This window comes from Siphateles boraxobius, unplaced genomic scaffold (assembly GCF_051911475.1).
Source record: "Siphateles boraxobius isolate OS27281-9 unplaced genomic scaffold, OSU_SipBor_1 22, whole genome shotgun sequence".
NCBI lineage: Eukaryota > Metazoa > Chordata > Actinopteri > Cypriniformes > Leuciscidae > Siphateles > Siphateles boraxobius.
Window position 1 is genome coordinate 25,338,472 of NW_027508833.1, and position 19,184 is coordinate 25,357,655.

The window sequence follows — 19,184 nt, forward strand, 5'->3', positions numbered from 1 at the left end:
GCTTAAGGAGGTTTGAATTTAGTATAATAAATAAATTACTGTATTTAATCAAACGTTCCATATTGAGTAAGATTTGTACATGGTTAAAATATTAAAAAATAGGGTGTTTAGGAAAACAAAAATATATATACTATATTAGTTTTTATTCTTAACTGTTACTATTTTGTGCATGATTCTAATTTTCTCTTAATTCAAGTGCACAAATGAGCGTTTCATATTTTGTTAATTTCCTTACACCTGCTAAAATAGTCTACTTCAGCAGTAATGGCATTGATCATCTTTTATGAAAGAGAGCTTCATCCGTTACGCCAAAACCCAGAAGACTAATTCGCTAACTGTTAGTGTTTTGCTCGAGATGTTTCTGTGGGTTTTTCAATTTATGAGTAAAATAATTTGTGTGGGAAGCTGAAGTTGACGATACTTGGTGGTTTTGTTCATCCACGTAAATTGCACGCCCATGAAACCGAAAATTTGGAAGATGTTATGTTTAATAATAATGATAAAAAAACGTAACTAGATATGAACAGTCCGTTTAAATTTACGTTGGAAAACAAAACGTCCATAGGCCCTTTTTTTACTCATAAATTGAATAACCCACATAACAATCTCGAAAACAACTGGCGAATCAGTCTTCCGGGTTTTGACCTCACGGCTACAGTACTATTAATCAGAAAATAAAGTTTGTCTAATAAAATTAAAATTAAGAAGCAACGTGGAAGGCCCGTTTCAATTTCAGTTTCCACTAGAGACTAGTCCAATCAGAACCGCTGTCTAAGGCACGTGTTTTTATGCCAAAGTCTCGTGCAATCAGAATCACTCCATGTACCACGTGGTTTCATTCCACGTCTGCGAAGGGAAGCCAGATTACAGCGGAGTATCTGCAACCTCAGTTGCTATCAGATCCATTATTGAAAATGTAAAAATACACTCGATGGCATGCAGTCGGATGATTTGACCCTGGGATGGATTTAGAGGAGGCTTTCCAGGTGGTTGGAGAATTCGGTAGACACCAGAAGCGGATGATCACCATCCTGGTTTTCCTACAGGTAACGTAACTAATGAAACATGCAAATCTGTAAACACTGGACTAACGTGTGTTTGTTTAGGTACATTTTATATCTCTAGTAATTCAAGGCAGTAATTATGCAAAACTTATATTTGAGGGTTCAAATCCTTGTCATATTTGCGTTATCTTATCTTCATGCAGTAACGTTAGGACGTATTTGCTTTAATTTGACCTAGTTTCAGTCAGGCATTAATATGCTTGCTCATATATCAATAGCATTGGGTCCGTGGAGCCATTACTGGGCAACAAAACCGAAAATGTTTATATGTCAAGTAATACTTTGTATTAATATTCAGATGTATATCTCCTGCTCCCAAATGTATGTTTTCCCTACCTATTGCTCAATATGAGTCAAATAGGCGTTCACAAATGTAGCATTCATTATAATGAAGATGGCAGGATGTTTCTTAATGGAACGTACTTAAGGAAAATATAAAAAAACTCTGTCCCATAAAATTTGAGTGATGAAGCTGAGATATAATGTTTGTGACACTCAGTGCATATAAACACAATTATTCAAAGATTATTAATTACATGAGCATAGAGCATGTGTTTGTAGAAAATGACAACTGGTCAAAATAACAACAAAAAAAGATGCCATGTTTTCAGACCTTGAATAATGTAAAGAAAACAAGCTTCTGTTCATTTAAAAAAAACATGATACTAATGTTTAAACTTAGGAAGAGTTTAGAAATCAATATTTGTTGGAATAACCCTGATTTCCAAATACCGCTTTCATGCGTCTTGGCAATGGCATGCTCTCCACCACCAGTCTTTCACATTGCTGTTGGGTGACTATGCCACTCCTTGTTTGATGGCTTGTGACATTCCATCTTCATTACATTCCAGAGGTTTTCAGTGGGGTTCAGGTCTGGATGTTGGGATGACCATGACAGAGTCTTGATCTGGTGGTCCTCCGTCCTCAACCTTGATTGGCCTGGCTGTGTGGCATGGAGCATTTTCCTGTGGGAAAAGCCAATCCTTCGAGCGTTTTCTGTGGTTGGGCCGCGGTTATGGAACAACCTGCCCTTAGAGATTAGAGTGGCATCTTCCTTGACAAGTTTTAAGTCTCTTTTAAAAACGTATTTGTTTTCTCTGGCGTATTGATTTTATTTATTTTTTACACACATTTTTCTTAAATGTGTATATCATATATTTGCTGGTATTAAAGTGTGTATATTTAGGGTCTGTGTTTAGATGTCTTCTACAGCACTTGTGCTTTATAAATCAATTAAACTTGAAACTAAATTTGAAACTTCGATTTGGGGAAGAAAGCAGAAGGAAGCATGTTTTCTTCCAGGAAATTTGTTGGAGGATTAGTGATGATCTGGTGGTTCTTCAATAAGGCTAGAATCGGGGAAGATACGTCTTTGCGAAGGATGCATAACTCAAGCCACGTATAAGATTATCCTGAAAGAAAATTTTCTGAACATTCTAGTGATTATCACTATCATATCAGAGTTTATATCAGTGCAAATATTGTTCATTTACTGGAAGGGAACTGGGCCTAGATCAATGAAAGTTAAGTAACCTGAAATATCTGTCTTTTTTTAAACAGATTTATATGGCATGTCAGTCCATGCTCATCATTTTAGTGGGTGCTGTGCCAGAATATCATGTAGAACATTTTACTGAAGGTGTGGATGGTGATGTAACTCAACACAGTGTGAAGTTCACTGAGGATGTCAGCTCAATCGTGACTGAGGTAAGAGACTGTCATCAGTGTTGTGCATCAAACAAACTTGGCTTAAGCTTGCTCAGTCTTTCGAATACAAATCTATACGTTATATCAAATCAGGAACTGTGTTTAAATTATAATCTTTGTGTCTGGACAGGCCAGCAGATGAATGAATACATATTCAAACTATTTGATATTTCTTTTGATCTTCTCTTGCAGTGGTACCTAATTAAACATCAAGCCTACAAAGTGAACTTGGCTGGGTCCCTGTTCTTTGCTGGTGTGCTGATCGGAAATGTCCTGTTTGGACCACTCTCTGATAAGATCGGAAGGAAGCCGGTTTTTCTAACTGGTAGGATTTAGATTAACTGGTTCCTGTTCTTTACTAAACTATAATCTACAGTTTCTTATTATTACAGTGCTTTCATGGCCTCAAACATCCCAGTTACGGGTTTTCTAACCTTTAACCCCAAGTACTAAACATCTGTAGTCTGTTTAAACTTTTTCTTGTAGATAATGTCAGCCCTTAAAGGGATAGTTCACCCAAAATGAAATTTAGTCCATGATTTACTCACCCTCAAGTCATCCTAGGTGTGTCATCAAAGCGCATCCATTCACGATAAAAGTGCTTCACACGGCGCTGGGGGTTAATAAAGGCGTTCTGAAGCGAAGCGATGCGTTTGTGTAAGAAAAATATCCATATTTAAAACTAGAGCCCGACCGATATATCGGCGGGCCGATATTATCGGCCGATTTTAGGCATTTTCCTAACTATCGGTATCGGCATTTATAATGGCCGATAAATGAATATTTAAAAAAATGCGGGTACGGTGATTCATGTAAGGGTGGCGCTGCCAATAAAGCACCTAAAAGCTGTCACAAGAACTGGCAAAAATAATGATTATGAATACAACAAATATAGCAAGGAGACATTTTAATTGTTTATTAATAAACAAGTGTTTTCAGTCAGTGTCAGCCAAAGATGAAGTTGACGATGCTGACTAGCGATCTTCAGTGAGCGCGCGCCAGAGAGAAATGCACATTTCATACGATTACATGAGTCTGTCTGTCTTTCGTTTTGAATTGTTCTGTTTAAAAGTAGACATTTCAATATAGATATATTTCAATTCTCAGGTCTATACGCTGAGTTTCGGTTCATGAGACGAGCTCCAGTTCACCCGCAGGCGCCTCCGTGTCGAGATTATCTATCGTCTGCTAAATTTACTTCTTATAAATTAAATCCAGGCAAATGGCTGATGAAACATTGATTAAAATTAAGATACAATTAATACAAAACGAAATTCACTTTGAAACGAAAGGTTTTGTGCTTTCTGTTTGATGTCTATGTGAAAGTTTCAAAGCATTAGTGCCGCTTTCAGAGCGCTCACGTCCGTAGTGCTGAACTGTCGCGTCTGTAACATTGTTTTTTCCTCATAAATGCAAACACGAAAAATAAAATAAAATAAAATGAATATTTTATGTAGCCTGTGGAGACTGAGAGACAACCCTTCTTCATCCGGTGGGTAGTAGCCTATTGTGATTTGCGCAGTGTAATTCACAGAATTGATTTCTCTGCTACAAGCCTCTGTCACGTATTGTGTGAGCTTGTGACTATTGCAAGCGCGCAGCTGAGAAGTCCTGATTATATTGTCTGCTATATTTAGGCCTTCTTCTTATTTATTAAGGCAATTGGTTGATGAAACATTGATTAAAATGCGTGGCGCGAGCGATCTCCGACAGTAAACTGATTCTGCTTTGTCTAGGGTAAACAGCTGTTGCGACGTGAGCAGTAACGGCCGCGTCCGGTGTAGACACAGTGTTAAAGCTCATTCTGCCTGATAACGCTACGTTACAACATCAAGCAATATTCCAAAAATGTATATAATTATAACACACTATATAGGGCCATTTTGCATTAAAGGGTTAGTTCACCCAAAAATGAAAATTAAGTCATTAATTACTCACCCCCATGCTGTACCAACACCGTAAGACCTTCATTCATCTTCGGAACACAAATGAAGATATTTTTGATTAAATCTGAGAGGTGGATCACTGCTACATAGGCTGCCAGAGGGAATGAAACTTGACGGCCCAGAAAGTCATTAAAGAACATGTTTAAATATTCCATGTGCCTACAGTGGCTCAACTATAAGTTTATCAAGCGACGAGACTACTTTTTTTCCGAAAAAAACCCCATAAATAACGACTTTATTCGACTATTCCTTTTCTTCCTTGTGGGCCTGAGACGAGAGTTCAAGAGATTTCCACGACGCATGCGCGAGAACTGAACAAGAAGTATTAGAAGAAGAACGTCCTCTTCTCAGTTCTCGCGCATGCGTCGTGGAAATCTCTTGAACTCTCGTCTCAGGCCCACAAGGAAGTAAAGGAATAGTCGAATAAAGTCGTTATTTATGGGGTTTTTTCGGAAAAAAAGTAGTCTCGTCGCTTGATAAACTTATAGTTGAGCCACTGTAGGCACATGGAATATTTAAACATGTTCTTTAATGACTTTCTGGGCCGTCAAGTTTCATTCCCTCTGGCAGCCTATGTAGCAGTGATCCACCTCTCAGATTTAATCAAAAATATCTTAATTTGTGTTCCGAAGATGAACGAAGGTCTTACGGGGTTGGTACAGCATGGGGGTGAGTAATTAATGACTTAATTTTCATTTTTGGGTGAACTAACCCTTTAAGAGTAGCCTAGTTTCACGTTTAGCACATTTTGCTTACTAATTATTTAAAATAGTATAAAAGTACTGTACATATGTAATTAAAAACGTTTTCATTATGATATTATTCATTTTACTTTAGTAAAAAGATCTGAGTTCTTCCTCCACTGGTAGAGATTAGAGGAATTAAGAGTAAAAATAGAAGATAATAAGGTTTTGTCAGTGACACTTTTTATATATTTATTGATACAAGTTATGACTAAATTAAAAGACAAAGTCGTTGTTAGTGAAGATTATGCAACAGTATTTAGAATATAATATAATATAACATGCAATGCAAACTAGTTTGGTTACAGCTCAGCTGTATAATTCTCATTCTATCATTCCCCCTGCCTCCATTACATATCTGTGTCACACAAGTGTATGATTACCACATTTGAGTGATCATTGCAAAACGTGTTTATAAAATGTATTTATTCTGTTTATAGCTACTGTGTAAAGTACCCATCAAAAGTTTGTACACACCAATAGGAAAGTGTCCAAACTTTTGACTGGTATACTGTACTATAATACACATAAATAATATTGCTACTGTATTATAATATACACATAAATAATATCGGCCGATATATCGGTATCGGGCTTTTTTTACTCCCTAATATCGGTATCGGCATCGGCCCCCAAAAATCCATATCGGTCGGGCTCTATTTAAAACTTTATCGACTAAAATAACTAGCTTCCGGCAGACGGCCTATGCAAGTCGACTTACGATAAAAGAGTAACACTTGACAATGTATGACGTAGGATGAAGGAGTGGTGTAAGCTTTGACGCCTCTCGCGGTACAAACAAACAGGGCTGGGCGTTTTAGACCTCTAATTCGTGACTGGTGTTTTGTTTTGCTCTGTCCTCTGCACTTCCGCGTCCACCAATGCGTCAAGGTCAAGGGTTACTCTTTCGCCGTAAATCGATGTGTACGGCCTTCTGCCGGAAGCTAGTTATTTTAGTCGATAAAGTTTTAAATATGGAAATGTTTCTTACGCGAAGCTTCGCTTCAGAAGGCCATTATTAACCCCAGAGCCGTGTGGAGCACTTTTATCATGGATGGATGCACTTTGATGGACTTAAAAAAAAAATCCATTCACTGCCAATATAAAGCCTGGAAGAGCCAGGACATTTATTAATATCCGATTTGATCGTCTGAAAGAAGAATGTCATATTCACCATGGCTTGAACGTGAGTAAATCATGGGCTAATTTTCATTTTTGGGTGAACTATCTCTTTAAAGTGTTCATTTATATAATTTTAAGTGATTTAGGAATACAATCGGAGTTGTTTTTAATTGATGATGGAATGTTTTGTGTACTTAATTTAATCATCAGGGATTACATCGTTGTAGTATTTGCATTCTCAATTGTGATTGGCCATTTTTTTCCCCATCTTATTTGACCATCTATATATAGCTGCTTTACAAAGAAGTTATGTTGTTTCTGATACACAACCGACTGAAAGCCAAGAGCAAAGAAACAAACATAAAACATTTCCTTAAACAACGGTTTAATGTGTTGTTGTTATTGTGACCTGTTTAAACCATTTTCTCTCCGTCAGGTCTGTTTTTTGAGGTCTTGTTTGGGTACGGCACAGCGTTAGCGCCCAGCTATGAGTTGTTTGCTGTGTCTCGACTGCTGGTGGGGTTGATGAACGGAGGAATGTCATTGGTCTGCTTTGTTCTTACTCAGGAATATGTGGGAAAGTCCTACTGGGCTATGACAGGTGCGCATTAATTAATAATAAAATCACTTTTGTTGTTTACTTTCACAGTAGTCTTATAAAGCTAATTTGATTGTCTTTGATCCAGGGACCTTGACTAATATGACCTTTGCAGTGGGCATCGCTCTGTTCGGCGCCTTAGGTTATTATGTTCGGCCGTGGCGGAACCTAGCAACTGTGGCCAACTGTCCTGGACTTTTGATCTTCCTGCTCTGTGTGTAAGTAAGCGGTTTAGTCGGATCATTACTTCCTGTTAATCTACAGCACTAGAAGCATTAGAGGCATTAGAAGCCACCAGGATGATATTGTCACAAGTGATTGTTTACAGTGAAAGGGTGCTGTGTAAAGCTGATTTTGGTGTCGAGAACACTAAGCCTTGGTGAAGATGTGAAGATGTACTCTCTTAAAGTCCCCCTGGAGTCAATTATTTTATCCCTTAAAACTCATCTTTGATCTCCAAAATGACATAAAAAACTTTCTTCATGCACTGTAAAAAAATTAACGTAAAATCAACAGTAACTTACTGGCAACAAATATCCAGCAAGCTTCAGTATTTTATTCCACGATAAATGAAATTACCTCAATAAACCAAAAAACGTCCTCTGTTGGGCTTGTCTGTTGGAATATTACTGTCATCAATTTAACAGTAATATAAGGAATTACTGTAATTATTTTCCCACTCTGTTGTTTTTTTCAAAGAATAGCGTAAATTGACAGCAACTTTCCTGTAAATCGTTTATACAGTAAGACAAAGCTGGAAATACAGCAACAATACTGTAAAAGCTATCAAATTGACAGAAACTTACTGTAAACTGTTTCTACGGTAAACTTTCACTGATAATACAGCAATAATACTGTGACAACAACAGAAATCATTTACAGTGTGCCATAAAATAGCTTGAATGTAACTTTACACCCTTGCCTCATTTACTATGCGGTTTTATGAATATGCAAGTTAACCCCGCCTCCTCTCACTCGCACCCGCTCAGGGATTCACTCATTGATGATCACTGGTTGACGTGATTGGTTTCAAGGTAGTTTATAATGTCAGAAACACCATCATTTCAAACCGCGTTTTTGAGACTGTCTTTGGTTCACTACTGCAGTTTTAAAGAGAAAATACTCAGCAATGGTGTTGACTTTTGAATTTGTACATGGTTTGTCTTAAAGCTTATTAAAAACACCACATAGACATATAAACAACATTTAAAGGCTATAAACATTTTCACCACAAGGGGACTTAAAAGGATATCTCAAGTACACCTAAACAAATATCCATATAGTGCCATTCAAAAGTTTGTGGTCTGTAAGATTTTTTTTTTTTTTTTTAATGTTTTTGAATAGAAGGTCTCTTTTATTCAGGAAGAATTTATTTGATTAAAAAATAGGGTAAAATAGAGTCTAATATTGTGAAATATTATTACAATTTAAAATAACCGGTTTCTATTTCAATATATCTTTAAATGTAGTGTATTCCTGTGATGCAAAGCTGAATTTTCAGCATCATTACTTCAGTCTTCAGTGTCACATGATCCTTCAGAAATCATTCTTTTATCATGATTTGGTGTTTAAAAATATTTCTTATTATTATAATTGTTGAATCAGTTATGCTGCTTAATATTTCTTTTAAAATGTGTAGCAATATTTTCAGGATGTTTTAATGAATAGAAAGTTCAAAGGAACAGCATTTATTTGAAATATAATTTTGGTTTACTTTGTATGTCTTTACTTTGGATCCACATTATGAATGATAATGTAAATAATCTTTTAAATTTGTTTGTTCATTTTATGTTTGTGTATTTTGTGTAAACGTCTACCCTGTTGCCATAAAATTAGCCTAAATTAACAACCATAACATTTTTAAATGTCATATTTTTATATGTAATTCCCTGCACTTTTACTGATATTGCATGTCAATAAATGTGGCAAAAGAGCAAAAAACTACCTCCACCACAAGGAAAAGTATTAATCCTGTATTATAATTAAAGCACTGGAAAAATTCACCCCTCAAAAAGGTTAATATCATATGGGAATCTAATCTAAAATGTCATTATATCTCTTAAACATGTTTTCTTGAATGTAAAATGCGAATGTCTACCTAATTTCTCCCTGACTATGCCAGGAATTTGCCAGAATCTCCACGCTGGCTTTATTCTCGGGGTCACACAAAGCAGGCCGAGGACATCCTGCAGTATTTTGCTGTGAGGAACGGGAAAGGCCGAATTCTAGTGAAGCTCCGCCGGACCGTCAACACCAGCACTCCGGACGCAGCCAGCCCTGGGGTTTTCCAGCTGTTCACACATCCCATACTGCGCTGGAGGACTGTGGTGCTCATGTATGTGTGGTAAGTATTTGTATTATTTAACTATTTTAACATTTGTGCATTTTTATGTACTCAATCTTTGTGTGTGTATGCATATTTCACAGGTATGCCTGTAGCCTTGTGTATTACGGGTTGACCCTCAATGCCAGTGAAGAGAAAGGTAATCGTTACCTTAGTGTTGCCATGTATGGGCTAGTGGAACTCCCTGCTTACCCTCTCTGCATGTACTTCATTAACAAACAGTGGTAAATGCACTCACACACACATCACATCCACACGCTGCTGTATCAGACCCTCTTCGATTATTATCTGAGCGTATTTGTTTTCTTTCAGGGCAGGCAGGAGGAAGTCAATGGCCAATTTTCTCGCCTTTGCAGGTGTATCCTGTCTGCTCACAATGGTTGTACCTGTATCAGGTGATCATCTTTACGAATAAATTAGGTTTTCACTAGAATCAAATTTCCCATTTTGCAGCAGAGTATATCTGTCACCATACAGTATAGATGGATTATAGATAAGAAGTTTTAGGTTTGCAGATTCCACTTAGTTTACATTTTATCTATGCAATTATTTTTAAAGTATGCTTTAAACGTATACTTTTTTAGGACCAGTATGTAAATATACTGTATGTATATACACATTTATTTATTATATATATATATATATATATATATATATATATATATATATATATATATATATATATATATATATATATATATATATATATATATATTCAACAAAAAGCTGCCTTTTTCCCAGCAAATTTCTTAAGTTTAAATATTTGTATGAACATAAAAAGATACAACAATATTCTCCCTAATTATATATCATGTCAAGCCTGTTGTTTGCTTTTTTTAGGGTCCTTATTAAGTGCCACGTCATTGGCTCTTGTGGGAAAACTGCTGGTCAGTGCTGCATTTAATATTGTTTATGTTTATACGTCAGAGCTCTACCCAACTGTCATCAGGTACTTTACTTGCATGTTTTGACGTAATGTGTTTTTAGCTCTTATACAAGTAGAAATGTGTAATAAAATGTATGTCCTTACAGAATAAGAATCTGTGCTTGAGCAAACTGCGCCCTCTAGTGTAGGTACAACAGTATACCACAGTAGACTTTCTCATTGTCCATCATTTTGACCAACAGGGTCATACAAATTCCATTACAATCTAATATTAACTTTCAATTCAATTTCCACATTTTAATAATAATAAGAGCTTTTGCTTTCATTCACATTTTTATTTTGAATCTGAACTTACAGGATGAGCATAGGCTAGATCAGGGGTCCGTGAAAGGGCCCTATGATTACCGCGATGAAGAAAACGCAGACGGAATCGCTGAATCGTATAATATGTACACAGGAACTCAAAAGTCTTTGATTACCCATTGAAGTAAAGGTTTGATTTAACTTGAAGAAATGATAACATAAATATATCACTACAGTAGAACGTACTTCTCACAGCAATCATTAATAATAATAATAATGAAAATAACAAAATTATTAACTTTATTTTTTTAAGGAATTATAAAAAAAATTTCCATGTTTTAATTTTAACAGTAAACCTGTTGTGCAGCATTTTGTTTGCTAAAAAATAAAAAATGAATCATTTGATTTAAATTCTAAAAGATTACATTTCATTTTATAATTAATTAAATTGATTAGACTTGCTTCTTAATTATTAAAATTGAATTCAACTATTAAATTGGAAAAAATAAAATAAAACAGATTTCATAATCTTTTAATAAATAGTTGATAAATTGTATACTTTGTATTATTTATTTCTTTTTTTTATTGCAAGAGTAGCAACCATATGCTTAATCACTCTTATAATTATGAGAGGGTCCTTAATGAAAAATTATTGAATAAATGTATTTATTTATGAAGTAACAGACCGTGCGCCACTTTTCATGTTCAACACCACACTTAGTACACGAATGTTAATGTGACCTCTGGTCAGTACAAAACAAAAGTTCCCCACTGCTGATTAATTCTAATGTAAGTGTGTTTGTGTGTGTTAGGAATGCAGGGTTGGGTGTGTGTTCCATGTCCTGTAGAGTTGGGGGGATTCTGGCACCATTTGTGCCAAGTTTGGTAAGTAGCTACAAACTGGCAATTTTATAATTTGACAATTTTATTTATTGTTTCCTCAAAGTTTTCTTGTGCATTTAATAATTAGTAATATATGAATATTATACATATAACAAAATGGTTATACAATAATTTTGTATTATTATAATAATTGATTATGTACTGATTTGTGGTTTTGTTTTTGTCTTTCAGAAATCCTTGCACGCCTCCATGCCTTTTATGGTGTTCTGTTTGAGTGGGATTTCTGCGGGCTGCCTGGGGCTCCTCCTACCGGAGACGCTTAATAAACCTGCTGCTGAAACTCTTGATGAACTGTCCAGCCCCACCTACCAGCGAATCTTAGAGCCGCAGGTAAACATGGGCAGAATTGTAATTTCATAAGACTATTAAAGTTTAATTATTCAATTTTCTCGAGTACTTATTTCTGGTTGGTTGATCACTGCCTTTTGCGTCCAAATATTTTTGTGTAGTTTCATGTCTCCTTACGTTTACATCTACCTTTATGCATTTGGTAGACGCTTTTATCTATAGTGACTTGCATTACATTTATTATTACTGTATAAGGATCCCGATTAGACCTTTTCTTTATAATGGATTGTTGTTTGTGTTTTTTACAGGTCCAACTTTTGGAAGAGAAGAATTTAATTGACCACAACGGAGCTGATAGTGACTGAGACAAGGACTTTGGAAACATTTGATGAATTCCTAAGCACAATTGACCAGTGTTAGAATGTTGTCCCATACACAAAGACTAAAGGTTGCCTTCTAGAAGAAATCTGCTGAAAGGATCAATGCAACTGATGTATGTATCAGGACTGTTTTAAAATAAAAAGGACCAGATACTCAGCCGTAAACTAGTTTATCATAATGTCAGACAGTTCTGCTAATTTCATGTTTTTATAACCGATATCTTGATCTATTGTTTAAATCTTTTTTTTAATTTTTAATTTTTTTTATGTGAGATGTGACAACATTCACCAGCGTGTATATGTTAGCATTCAATGAATCAATTATGGTTGCCAACACTTCAAAATAGTGATACTGGATCTTTGTTAGAGGTGAAGATCATTTTAGGCTGTTGTAAAGAAATAGTTCAAGCTAAATTTTTGATTATATCATTTATATTATTTTAATTATTTACTGCCATTGTTTTTGTTCCAAACTTGTATCCTGGTATTTTATCTGTGGGACATTCAATTTTACGGATTTAAGTTCTGTCAGGTGAGGACATATTTAAATCTCGACCATGAGTTTTGAAATTCCATGGGGATAATCAGTCAATAAATTGATGTATGGTGTTTGGTTGTTCACTGAAAAAAATAGCATGTTTGTTTGGATCAACACGAATAACGATAGAATTAAAAATCGTGGGTGAACTTTACTTCTAAGAGACCAATTATTTTTCTCCAAAGGGAGAAGTGAAGTCCTACACATGTATATTTCTGTACATTGCTGAAAATGCGTTTGTTTTAATCTTCAGATTTAAGGGAAAAGCTTTTAAATAAATGCCTGTAATATGAGCCTGAACGTACATGTCCGTCTATCACCAGTAGATGGCACTGTGTTGAAGGCCACTTCAGGAACTGAGGTAATCTTTGACCTGTTCCAGGCCTCATGGTGATGATGTCAGCGTTGACGCAGGTGAACAGTGCTCAGGTAAACCACAAGATTCAGGAGCTGGGAGTATTAAAGAAGCCTGCGCACAATTTTCAACCGCAAACCTGTTTTTTTTTTTCGTCTCTCTTTCCTTGCTGTAATCGCAGCCTGTGGCGCTGCATGTAGCTGACGGAACAGGTTGAGAGAGGGCAGGCATTAACTATAATAACTGTTTTCGTTCGTTAATTCTTCCTCCAAGGCCTGACGGGCATTGTATCGCCCAGCACAGAGAGATAAACAGCAGGTACAAAGGTGTGGCATCGTGAGTGCATTATCTTGTGTTAAACTTATAATACAAACAAACAACATCATTTGTTATTATCTCTTTCAAAAATAAACCGAATTATATTTTGTTGATTTAATTGTAATATTGTGTATGCCATATAATATATATTTTTTTAAATATATATATATATATATATTTAGAATATTTTTAATTTATTACATTTACGTATTTAAAAATACAGGAAAAAACAGTAATATTGAAAAATTGTATAACAATTTAAAAGATTTTTTTTCTATTTTAAAATATAATGTATCCCTTTGATGCAAAGCTTTATTTTCAGCACCATTACTCCAGTCTTTCAGTGTCACATGATCCTTCAGAAATCATATATATACTGATTTGATACTCAGTTAGGCTATTATCCCTGTTGGAAACAGTTGTGCTGCTCAATATTTTTTTGGGTCCCTTTAATACTTTTTTCAGGGTTCATTGATGAATAAAAATGTAAAAAGAACATAATTTATTCAAAATATAAATCTTTGTTATCATCAATTTATCACATACTTGCTGAATAAAATTTCTTTAAAAAAAACTTAATAAAAAAGCTGACCCCTAAATTTTGAATTTTACTGTATATTGTTAGAAAATATTTCTATTTTAAATACTTATTTTTCTTTTTTGACTTTATTAATCAAAGAATCCTTAAAAAGTATCACAGCTTATAAACAAATATTAAGCAGCACAACTGTTTCCCCACATGGATAATAAATCAGCATATTAGCATGATTTCTCAAGAAAGATGTTTCCAAACTTGATGTTTGGGGGATTATTAATCAGTAAAAATAAAACCAATTTTAATAATATTTTTTTAATAAACCAAAAAAAATAAAAATAAGCAAACAACAGGAAATTAAACTCAATTTTTAAAAAGCCCCTTTTAATCACCTCCCAAATCACTTCCCTTTGAATATCCTATTTTACTCAAACACATCTATGAGCAACCCAAATGCTGTTTCCAGATAGACTGATTTCCCACAAATCATATTGGACAGTATAAACTTATATGGTACTTTTTTTATTTATGTAATGGAAGCAAATAAGCCTGAAATGATGCCACTTCCTCACTTTCAGCACATAATCACATTCAGAAAGCACAACAACTGTCACACACCTGGTAAAGAAAAAGTACCTCAGGTTCAATATCAGGTCAGTATCATTGACTGTGCTCATATGTGGGTGTGGGAAGAAAGTGTTCGAAAGGTGATTCATCAACACAGGTATGAAGCCTAAGGAGGAAGCCCGATTTCGGGAAAATCAGAACAATATGACCTGAGACTGAACTCACAGGATTGTTGCTTCAGGCCATGCTGTACTGGTTCTGTCTGTATAAAGAAGCAAAATAACCTGTGAAAATGATGCTTTTACTATGCTCTTTTACATAAAAGGCATTTTTTTTTATTGTTAATGGGCTATATGTATTTCATGATCATGATTCATGACAAAACAGTTTATAAAGTGTAGTAAATATAAATTAAGTTACAACAATATCAGAAATCTCCGGATGTACTTTAAGTAAATAATCTAAATAATTTAGGCTGCTTGGCAAGCAGGGTGAGGCAGAGAGCCGTGGGAAGCTCCGGAAGGATAAAAGGAGGAGTGACGACAGTGCAAGACAAAAGAGGAACAGGCCTGGGACAATTATGCTGATGTTTTTGCAATCTACTTTAATATACCCTTACCTGCTAACTTCCCTCTGTCTTGTTCACTCAGATGTACGTCAGTGCTTATGTTGCACGAGTGCCCACTACTGGCGGAACCCTTACAATGGGTTTAAATGGAACGCCCTAAGCCCTTGATCACGTGTAAGTAAATTAAGTGTGAGCACTGTAAGTTGTTGTTATGATGTCACATTTGTGTTGCATTGTCGTCTATGGATCTGCCTGAAGTGTAAACGTATGGTTGCATCCTCGTTTCCTTTCCTCGCGTCTTAGCTTCGCCTCCTTAGGATGCGCGGGAAGGATACACCTGTGTATCCTTGCACATGACTCCCCAGGAAGCTTCCTTGCTCCTCATTCCTCACCTCCTTGCGGTGCAATTAGAGAAGGCCCTTCAAGGTGGCCGAGTTCGGTTTCCGGGTCACGGCCTGAAGGACGGAGGAGCGAGGAAACGAGAAGTTCCCTCATCCACTTTCAGAATGGTAGCATGGATTCCCCCAAGGGGAAGTGCTTAGGGAAGTTTGCGAGTGTAGGCTGCATCCGAAGTTAGCAAGGAAAGGACATAATAATTGGACTGAAATGCAACCATGAGGGCTGCCGCCTTCCCTAATGAATCACCAACCCTAAATAAACACTTGCTAATCAAGGTCTTCAGGGTCACTAGAAACTTGGTAAAGATAAAGTCTTAAACTTAAGGATTACTGGACACTCCTGATTTAGGACAAAAAAGGTTGGGAACCCCTTTTTTGTGCCCGTTTAGATGATGTGCCTTTTGCTTTCATGTGAACACATACATCGCATTAAGGTAATAAAATGTGTCGTAAATGCTGTTTCATGCTAACTTTAAATGCCTATAAAAGCAACTTGCTTTGAATGGAAATAACGCTAGTAGATGTTTAATGAAAATTAAGGAATTGAAGTAAATGCCTTCAGAGGGCCAAGCTTGTCTAAACAACTGAATGAAGTCTAATCAAAAAGTTTCTTTATTAATCGGTTGTGAGTGACAGTATCACCGGTGACCATCACGTATTCAGTGAATTGAGATTACATCTGTACTGTATTTATAATCCCATTTGATGTTAGCACTAAAAATTGCATTTACCCATGAAACTCCTCCAAGTCCTCCCTGAAGAGTTGTAGACACTCAGTCGAGCTGAACCCATTCATTCATAAGCATTTTTGCTGCATCAAAAGCTTATGCACATGTGCTGACAGTGGGTGCAGCATTATCACTGAGCTGATTCTTCTTTATTAAAGCATGTCAGTCACCCTGTTATTGAACCCTGGAACCCCACCCTACTTCAGTATCTGTGTCTGATGAATGACTTTAAAATATGCAGCACTGCCGTTTGCTGGGATTCACCCAAGGCTTTGAGGAGAATTTCTGTGTAACTCAAATTATGTCAACTTAGGTCAACAGCAAGTCCCATCATAGTCAACTGGATATTTCACCTCGCATTTTCCTCGTGAACGAATATTCCCCTTAAGGGAGTACAGTAGGCAATAACTTGTGCACCTAAGGTGAGGAGGATTATGTTCAAAAGAACAAAAGGAAATAACATGATCTGCCATTATCTATCTATCTATCTAGTTTGAAAACAGCCTTATTTTTTTCAATTCACAGAAATTACATGCTTTAAGAATTTCTATCTATATTTCTTTCTCTTATACAAAAGGTCTGATGTGATATAGCAATTTCCCAAGATCTATCGTGTGCACTGACCTTTGCCCTTGTTTTGTGAACTCTGACTACAGAGTGGTGGTGTAGTACATGTAGTTAAGGTGTGTGTTTGGGTCAGGAAGCATAGGGTAATTACAGTGTAGACACCAGCTGCTGTTTCTGCATTCCAACACATACTGACTCTGCCAAAAGAGGTCATGACACGTCACATAAACAGATTCCACCATGACAGATCCCTTTACAAACACTTCAGATGTTACCTGTAGCAGTCGATGCGTCATGCCTGAATGGATTTATGTATCTTAAAGATACTTCGGAATATGGACTTTGACATATAAACCCTTCACCAGACTATATTCCGATTCGGTTATTAGGATGGCTGATTGTAACCTTACCCGTCTATCTCACTGTTTAAGTCATTTTGGCACTTACAAATCATGTTGTTTATCCCGCTGGCAGTCTGATGATTGAAGGTGTGACATTATGTATACACACATACACAAGAAGTAATCCGGTTCAGAAGTTCAGCTGAACCATGATCCTGCCTTAAGGTCATGATGGAACAATGAAAAGAGAAATGGGGTGATACCACATGGATTTCAATAGAAATGAAATTTTTAGATCAAACAAAAAAAGAAAGATGTCTGTTAACACTGATTTCAGCAGAGTAGAAACAAATTATTGACTGAGCTGAACTACGGCTGCGTCCAAAATCGCATACTCTCTTGAGTACGTACTTACCATATTTTGAATAAGTAATTACTTCCCGACCACTTAAAAAGTATGTTCTATATGGTATGAATGTAATCCGGACGCACTACATTCAACCTTGTTGTTATTACATGACCACCAGCATCAGTTACATCACTTCACCGCCATTCACAAATCCTCTCCCGTTTCCTCAAGGGATAGTAAAGTGTTCCTCGTATGCAAACTTCAGAATCTCTCCGGAAGAAGTAGGTCATCCTGGGACTTTTTGCCCACTCTTTTATGAGTACTGTGAAATCTGACTTCTATTGTCACATACTGTTTTTTGTCTGTAGGGAAGTATGCGATTTCAGATGCAGCCTACGACCTTTTTTCCCCTGAATTTTTAAGAGATCAAGGTCAAAGGTCAAGATCACAGCAGAGTCACAAAGCTTGCACAATTTTGTGTTTATTTGGTCATCATCAGTTTTTTTTCCATCTTTATTTCTCATTCTGCTCTATTTTGCCCTCAATGGAAAAATCTTTTCATTTTTATACTAATTTGAAACCAGTTCTAAAAGGCACTAAGAATCAAATACAATCTTAATTAAGTAGATTAATTAAAATTCTGAAAATATACTGAAATATTCAGTACTGTCTCATTAGATTCCATTTGGGTTCTTATTTGATTCCATTGGGACTGGTTCCAAATGATTAAAGAAATTTCAGTATCCCACGAGAGTCACTTCACTTTGTTTCTCCCAACATATACCCTTTCTAAATTCTACCTGTCCCTCTCTCACCACTCCCCATTCCTCCACCTCATGTCCCATCCTCTCCAATAACTCTCTCACCCTTGACCCTCACCGAGACACACAGTACTGTATATTCTCCATCTGGTATGCCTGTGTGCCCTTCGGCTGCTAGTCTTAGGCAGAGGTGGACTGTAACAAAGTACATTTACTTCCGTATCTGTACTTTACTTGAGTATTCTTTTTTCTGGAAACTTTTTACTTTAACATTTGAAAGACAAATATCGTACTTTTTTCTCCACTACATTTCTGTCAAGCTCCTTGAGTAGAAAGTAGTAACGTCAGTCAGGGGATGATTTCGTCTGTCCGACGTTGGATTTTGGTTGGAAATGAAAGTCAGGTTGATGTCAACATCCAACGTCGGAGAAACGTTGGATTTTGGTTGGAAATGAAAGTCTGACGTCAGATTGGTTCTTTGGTTCTTTGATTGACGTCAGATTGGTTCTTTGGTTCTGATGTGTCAATCCGATTTTCATTTTCTACCACAATACAATTTGATTTGACGTCAATCTGACGTTGGATTCTAACATCAAACTGATATTCATTTTCAACAATGGGTTTGGTCTTCTAAATGTGAATTTTGTCATTGTTTTGGAGCATAAAAGTAAGGCTAACACATTCATACTAAAAGCCAAAAAACTTTTCATAGAGACTTTAAATAGGGCATTATTTGAGGGAACAGCCATTTGGATGTCCGAAACCATTGTGGACGTTATTGAGTGCTCTTATTCAATCTCACATTCAATCCCACTACTGGAACTGTGCACTAGAAAGAAATGTGATATTAATATGAGGGTATACTGGCGATTTCG

At 36.2% G+C, this 19,184-nt stretch overlaps 1 protein-coding gene across 1 annotated transcript; it reads left to right on the forward strand.

Annotated features, from left to right (window-relative positions):
- Window positions 1-822: 822 nt before the first annotated feature.
- On the forward strand, window positions 823-13,115 carry slc22a15 (solute carrier family 22 member 15). The gene is made up of 12 exons (XM_077239265.1): window positions 823-1,046; window positions 2,625-2,771; window positions 2,964-3,096; window positions 7,019-7,183; window positions 7,269-7,398; window positions 9,303-9,524; window positions 9,608-9,748; window positions 9,837-9,919; window positions 10,365-10,473; window positions 11,526-11,598; window positions 11,788-11,946; window positions 12,213-13,115. Exons 1-12 carry the CDS (start codon window positions 963-965, stop codon window positions 12,267-12,269), a joined length of 1,503 nt encoding a protein of 500 aa, XP_077095380.1. The 5' UTR covers window positions 823-962; the 3' UTR covers window positions 12,270-13,115.
- The last annotated feature ends 6,069 nt before the right edge of the window (window positions 13,116-19,184 follow it).